Source organism: Olea europaea, chromosome 7 (genome assembly GCF_002742605.1).
Source record: "Olea europaea var. sylvestris chromosome 7, O_europaea_v1, whole genome shotgun sequence".
NCBI classification, from domain to species: Eukaryota; Viridiplantae; Streptophyta; class Magnoliopsida; order Lamiales; family Oleaceae; genus Olea; species Olea europaea.
The window spans coordinates 104,330-111,702 of NC_036243.1; the positions used below are offsets into that span (position 1 = coordinate 104,330).

General features: G+C 34.8%; 1 protein-coding gene across 7 annotated transcripts; it reads right to left on the minus strand.

Annotated features, from left to right (window-relative positions):
* Positions 1–450: 450 nt before the first annotated feature.
* LOC111396581 (kinesin-like protein KIN-13A) lies at positions 451–6,143 on the minus strand. Of its 7 annotated transcripts, none has more exons than XM_023022984.1 (14): positions 6,057–6,143; positions 5,691–5,788; positions 5,310–5,560; positions 4,505–4,726; positions 4,219–4,401; positions 3,980–4,084; positions 3,791–3,868; positions 3,472–3,553; positions 3,058–3,220; positions 2,454–2,783; positions 1,976–2,194; positions 1,324–1,897; positions 1,157–1,222; positions 451–897 (listed from the first exon to the last, which is right to left on the minus strand). In XM_023022984.1, the coding sequence occupies exons 3-14, from the start codon at positions 5,514–5,516 to the stop codon at positions 715–717; spliced, it is 2,412 nt and encodes an 803-aa protein (XP_022878752.1). In that variant the 5' UTR covers positions 5,517–5,560; positions 5,691–5,788; positions 6,057–6,143; the 3' UTR covers positions 451–714. The 7 variants fall into 7 exon arrangements, with proteins under 7 accessions (XP_022878752.1, XP_022878756.1, XP_022878750.1 ...); XM_023022988.1 differs by having other exon boundaries at positions 5,668–5,788; XM_023022982.1 differs by having other exon boundaries at positions 5,922–6,126.
* Positions 6,144–7,373: the final 1,230 nt, after the last annotated feature.

Here is a 7,373-nt window from a genome sequence, read left to right on the forward strand (position 1 = left end):
CACTTGCACCATTTTGATGCATATTATGGTGTTGGGTTGGAAAGGGGATTCCCCATATTTTTTTATGCAACAATGGGAAAAAATGGTAAAATGTTGCAGGGACAGAAGATAAGTATATTCCACCCGGAACGAGGCTACAATTGTGAAAGCAGTAAAGATGAGAAAAACAAAAAGGATTGCAGTTACAATTAAAAGACAAATACAAAGATTTTAGGACACACCATTGACCATACGCCATAACCAATGAAAATTTTAGCCTGTTTGATCTTATTTTCTAAAATTTATTTATCTTTAAACTCATTTTTATTTACACATTCTTCTAATAAAATAATCGTACAATTGAATCCATAAATTTTCATAAAATCTTATAAAAAATTCTCTCCTCATTTTTTCTATAAAACGAAATGTCCTCCAGAGTCTAAATTCATTTAATAGACAGGACTACAGATCTACCAATCACCACTCACAAAAGTCAAGTGCGTATTCCCCACAGTTACTGCTTTGTAAATACAGTACCATAATACACATTTATCCTAGTCCAACCAGGATTCTAATTATTATTTTCTGTTGCTGCACAATATTAACTTCATGAGATGATTATTATATGTGTTTGATGGTAAAATTAAGCTGTACTTTGCAAAATACACGAAAATAAACTATTACAGAGCAGGATAAAGGATTGTGGCATTGTCCGGCCAACATATTATATTTGCCTTAACGGGGTAGCCTCTTTCGACTCAGTATTTCTTGTTCTTTAAGCCGATGCTGGAACCTAGCAAGACGAGCCTGAAGGCTGACCAGACCTGCTGCTTTTCGTGAGAGCACAAAACTCAACTGAGTTACGTAATTCTCAATGTGGCTGCCTGGTTGGTCCACTTCTGCTAATAGTTTCATTTCCTGGCATTCAAAAGCTAAACAAGTTAATTTCTGTACTGTATAATTTTTCTTCTTCGACTTTATAATGTGTTTGTGATTTATTTTACATGAAGCTAATTTATTTTCTTAAGGCGTTCTTTGAGTTGTGATGTATTAAACAGACATTACCCTCCCTAGGAAGCACCTTATTACAGAAAAATCAAAAAAGAAAGCTACACATAAAATTCCATCTACTCCCAATCCCCAAAAGTAAAAGTAAAATTAACCTATGCAAACTTACCTCGCGAACAATCTCCATTGTATCTTTGATTTCTTTTCTATGGGCAGAAATCAGGGCTTCTTCTTCCTATACAGACAGTAATAATGAAATTGATAACCAACAGGCACTTAACATACTTCCGGTAAAACAACTATAATCATTCGAGAAGCAACACATTCAAAACTAACCTCGAGTATCTCATTAATACTCCCATCATGAGGTGATTGTTCATACTTTTTGGGCGTATTTTGCTGCTTATAACTAGTGTTCGAAGTATCAGAATTGTCACCATCTTTTTTCGGCTCATTTCCTGGATTTTCAGTCTTTTCATTCCTGTAAGCTTTTCGCAGAGGTGGAGAATTTTTCTGCACCTTCCCCTCTATATCAGCTGAATTTTGTGAGTATGCTGATGAGTACGTTTTCTGACTAGCAGAACCCCTGAAAGTATTTTTCACATCAGGCCCGTCCCTGTCCAAACCACCAGCAGTAATCCCATCTTCCTTGCGGTCATTATAGGTAAAACTTGAAGAAACACTAGAGTGTTGCTTCTCATCATTAGTAGAGACAGCATAAGATGGATTTTCCTTCTCTACAACCCTTCTATCTGTATCCACTACTATAGATTCTTGGAGTTGCTCATGAACATCCTCTGTATCAGCAGAAACAGAAAATGATGGTGCTGTTGAAGATTCTTTAATGCTAGGTGGCACTGAACTAGTCTGATCCTTCCTCAGGTTTCCACTTTTGGAAAGACTTTTAACCCTGTTAATTAATAGACATTTATCAGCATAACCCATGACCAGTGTATGTGTTAATCAACTCAAAAGAAAACAATTTTACCTGTCAGCATATCTCAGAGTATTCAGAGTATGCTCACATGAACCAGCATTTGGAGAAATGCAAGAGATCATAACAGTCCTTGAGTTGCCAACAAAGGAGTCACGAAGCACCTCAGTGAGTTTGCTCCCACGGAATGGAATGTGAATCTGGTCATTGTCAAGAGCACGAATACACTCCTTGAGAGCCAGAAGACTCTTGTTAATTTCTGCTCCTTCAATCCTGTAAACCAACAAAAAAGTGTATCTCAAAATGCAAACAAGATTCTAAGAATCAGTAGATAGCTTGTGTCAACCGTTCATGAACTAAAGGGTGCTAGGAACAGAAAGAATCATTCAACCAAATGGCAGAATACTCTTTCTCGGAAAACAGTGAAAATCGATGGAAAAGTAAAGTACGAGGAAAAACATGACAGCCTAGCCACCAAAAAGTTCATAAAAGACACAGGCCATTGCAAGTGAGTGTCTGCAAGAATTGATACCGTGTCTGTCGGTCATTATCAGTTGTGTCAGCACCTCTCTCACTACCAGCAAGATCAATGAAAGAAATCTTTCCAACAACCCTCCCACTCCTGTAATCATTTCCGTCATTATTTCGCTTAGATTCTTTCACCTCATTGTGCTTCTTCACGGCCAGTTGCAATATCGCATGTGATCTTGATGACTCCTCATTAGCACCAGTTGAACCTGTACTTCTTGCTGCATTTCCTCTCTCAATGTATTCTTTCACAATTGGAACATCCGAGACTTCAAACTCTTGTAGTCCAACAATGCAAACTTGTTGCCGGCCATCTTCTCTCATACAAAGTTTCCTGTGTATAAATAGAAATGATTACCATAGAAACAACTTTTGAACACATCTGGCAAGTGTTTTGTTTTGTAGTTGGTCTACATAATGGATGGGCGATGCCTTCGTTCAACAAATTAAAATTATTTAGGAGGCACCAGCATAGCAAGTCTTTTAGAGACTCCAGTATTTGAGAAGCATTTATGAATTTAAGCTGTGTAACTTCTGCCAAGGACTAAAATAATCAAGAATTTCAACGAGTGAAAGGAAACAAAGTCCAAAATGAATAGAATATTAACTTCCTTTCTCCAAGAAGATCAAACAATTTTCCTCCATATATCTCAAAAAAGCTAAGCCACAGCTTGAATCTTTGATTACGATATATAGGCTGATGCAACAGTCTAACAAGGTCTTCTGCAGCTCTAAGAGGTAATGGCTGCATTGTGTATGTCTTGCCACTCCCTGGAAAGAATGAAAGGGAGAAGAATGAAAATTGAACTCGGTCATCCAAATAAAAATCCAGAACTTATGACAAGACTGACAGAAAGTTAAGTGCAGAACATTGGTCTCCCTAATTTACTATGATCACCCTAAATCAAATCATTTAGTCTTGACCAACATCCTAATGCATTGCAGATGCCATAATTTAGGCAAACATTAGCTTTCTGCAAAATAATAAACAAAAATGAAGAGCGAAAAGAGAATTCGCACACCTGTCTGACCATAGGCAAAACACGTTGCTTTGGTGCGTTGAAAAATGGTGGGGATAATTGGCTCAACAGTAGCACGGTACACCTGATCAAGCAAAACATAAGAAGGAAAAAAACTTAATGAGAACAATTGACAGAGGCGATTTAATCAATCATAGCAATAAAATCCCTTGTAGTCCTACAACTTTTAAACAAAATTACAATTTAAAAAGGAAAACTAAGGACTTTTGCGGATATCTATAACCATGATTATCACTGTAATGTGTAGTAGATGTAAAACAACAATTTTCACGCTTAAGTTTATTATCAATTAAGATATCACCTCATCATTTGTCACATGCTCATCTAGAACGGCATCAAAACAGAACTCATGTTTCTCCACATAGGCAGTCAGGTCCACCTTCAATATTGATACTCAAAATGTAATGTCCTCATAATATAAAGGATATCCATTCATATCCAATTTGCAAAAATCTAAGTGTATAGTATGATACTAAAAATTCTTCCAGACCTTTAATTTGGTTTCATGGACAGTCAAATAGGCATCATCATAAACAGTCACGATGTCATCCTCTTTACGAGAAATTTCCTTTTTATTCAGAGGCCTTTTGCGCACCTGAAACAATAATATATATATATATATTAAAAAAAATCATTTTTTGTGGCAGTTGTAATACATCCATCACACAACACCAACACCAAAGTCAGGTAATTCAGCAAGAAATAGAGTGGGAGAGTTAAGCAACATACAACAACTTTAATTTTGGCAACATTATTTTCTCTCTCTTTTTCATTTGCAGGTAACCCAGTGGGAGGATCGGCATTGGTTTGCTCCTTCTGCAGCCCACTGGTTGTCAAGTGAAAGTCACTTTCAAATGAGTTGGTCACAGCAGGCATGAAAGGTGACGGCTCAAATGGCTCTGAGATGACATGCTGAATAATAAACAAACGAAACCATTAATTATTGGGGGGAATGCCTTGCTATTTGCAACAAGTAAAATAAAATTTCTCCAAAAACAAAATATGTGCGACGCACATCAGATAAAAGCTCCATGTCATCCATAGAATGTAGATCCAAAAGCCCAGCTCCGAAATCCCCCCTGAAGTCAGGAGAATAAAAGCTCTCTGATGCAGAAAATGCAGTTGAACTTTGGGCAGTCGGAGTATAAGGCTCAGAACCAGTTTCAACGTTAAAGTTGAGATTCCTCATTAATTTGAAAAGTCTTTGTTTCTCTTCTGCAGACTGCGGTCCATAACCCTACAGAGACCATCAATACTCTCCCCATTAGCCACGACTCACATGCCAATCTATGTATAAGGACCAATTCAATCAAATTCACTCATCAAAAAGAGAAGCAAAATTCTGACAATCTTAGATGATACGCATGAAATACCAGAAGTCTAGATGCAAAGCAAAATCAATGTATCCTTAAACAGGTTAATGTTTGAGCATTATGATTGTATAAAGCCTTTGTCACCAAATTGAATCTTTATAAACTATTCTAAAATATATAGTCCTCAAGAATTCATTTCTTGATAAAATAAGTCCTCTTCTCTTACAACATTTTGAATCACACCCACCCATACAGATATGGAGAGCCATTTCACATCAAACTCACCCACCTAAACACATAGGGAGAGTGAAAGTAAATGTATATTGAAACCAAAAAGCATGAAATAGTTTAGGTTACTGCAACTTAAATTTCTAACTCGAAATTTTCACACTTCCTCGATATAAGTGCTAATATAATTGTAGCAAAAATACAGTCCGTCCAATTAAAAAAGATGAAAAAACAAACAAGAGTAGATAGCATCATAGCAATAAAAAGGAAAAGCAGTACCTGCATCAGGAGGTTAGGTAGTAAGCGATGATCAACTGCATTGGATGACATCGGAGAGGCTAGATGCTGCAAACCAGCAGACTGGAGCCACCGAGCCTTCACGGCATCGCCTGCATCTCCGCCGGACACCCCGGGTCCTGGGTTCTCGTACAGAGAAGTGGCTGCCGCCGCATTGCTCTGCTGCATCTGGCCACCCATGTGGCGCATTGATCGCTTTTGCGGAGCCAATTTTCAAGATCTAATTTTCGACACTCCAGATGGAAACCAAAAAAGAAACAAGATTCAACAAAACAACCAAAAAAAAAATGTCCAACTCCAAATAGTAAACATAGTAATTTAACATTACGAATTAACATACAGGTAGTAAAAAGTGCGACTCACAAGAAGGGAAATCTGGAATTCCAAATCAGATACAAGCATCAACGTGAGTCACACACGCAACTGCAATCCAATTCGATCGAATCAATCGATTCTAAATTCTGAAATGCCAGATAGTTACCATCAACAAAAATTCCAAAAATCACAAGGCATTTCAACAATAATTATTAAAAAAAAAAAAAAAAAAAAAAGATAAACATACCAACATAATTGAACACAGAAATTTATATATACCTACATGAACAAAATTGAAAACATAATGCGAATAGATCTGAAAATTCAAAAAATGAACCCTAATTTATTGAATTAATGAAATTTTGAGAGATTGCTTAGAACAGTTGTAATGGAGCGCTTGATGATGATTATTACGGGAGTTTCTTTTGCTTTACTTTTGTTACAGACAGGGAAATTATCTCTCTGCATTTATATCTATCTTCCCGTTTCTACGTGTTTTGTTGGAGTTGATTGTCCCGATAGTCGTTGAACTAATGTCCATTGTTTCTATAAGTCACTAAAATTTAAAATATCGAATTTTGACCATTAAACTTATCAAAATATTGCCGTTTACTCATTATCTTAACATCCATTCTTTAATGTACTTAGACACATGGCTAATAGAATATACATGTGGCGTCTTGTGATGCTGTTAATAAATTGTTACATCTTCAATTGCTCGTCGAATTTTTAAAAAGGTCTTCGATTCTGATTAATGCATGTTTGACCTACATTCTTTAAAAAAAAAAAATACATTCTTAAATAGTGATTTAATATCATTTCAACACATATTCTTCAATAAAATAATATTACACGTAATTTTAAAATATTTTCTTATTTTTTAACCACACATTTCCTATCAATACTATTTAAGCGTTCTTATAAAAATAATGTGGCTCAAAAAAGGACTAAACTTTGAAAAACGTTTTCGATTCTAACTAAACTTTGAAAATTATCTTTGATTTCTCAATGAAGTTTATGCGATTGAATTTTGGCCGTTCAATTTATAAAAATGATGTCGAAATATTGTTCATTAAAAAATATGTATTGCAATTGTACGGATCGCGCAAAAGTAATAAAGCGGACAGAATTTGAACAGTTAATTTCACGAAAATTGATTACTCAAGTACACAATAGTTAAATTTAATTTTAATATATTTTCATCATTTGAAAATTTCAAATTTATTGTTTGTCTCATTGTTAAAATTAATTAATATTTGAATTTTGCAACGAAACGCACAATAAATTTAATTAAAATTTGAATTTCATAACGAAACACACAATCCATTTCTCGGAGGAACCAAAAGTGAATGAAATACATTTAATTAAATTTATTGTATATTTCGTTGTGAAATTCATTTATTAATTTAATTTTAACAACTAAACATATAATAAATTTGAATTTTTTAAATGATGAAAATAACTTAAAATTCTACAAAAACATGTTAAAATTAAATTAACTATTGTGTAAATTGAATAATCATTTCTTGTGAGGTTGAAAATTCGAATTCGTTTGTCCACTTTATTATTTTTACGTGACCACTGCAATTGCGGTATATATTTTTTAATGAATAATAGATCGATATTATTTTTAAAAATTTAGTGGCCATAATTTGACCACCTCAAAGTTCAGTGAGCAATCGAAAACATTTTTCAAAGTTTCATGAGTAATTCGAAAACATTTTTCAAAAT

Coding starts and splice junctions, on each gene's coding strand:
- LOC111396581 (XM_023022984.1), bottom strand. CDS start 5,516: ATGCGCCACATGGGTGGCCAGATGCAGCAGAGCAATGCGGCGGCAGCC. Junction 3,221..3,471: donor TTTTGCCTATGGTCAGACAG/GTGTGCGAATTC, acceptor CATTCTTTCCAG/GGAGTGGCAAGACATACACA. Junction 2,784..3,057: donor GATCTTCTTGGAGAAAGGAA/GTTAATATTCTA, acceptor ATTTATACACAG/GAAACTTTGTATGAGAGAAG.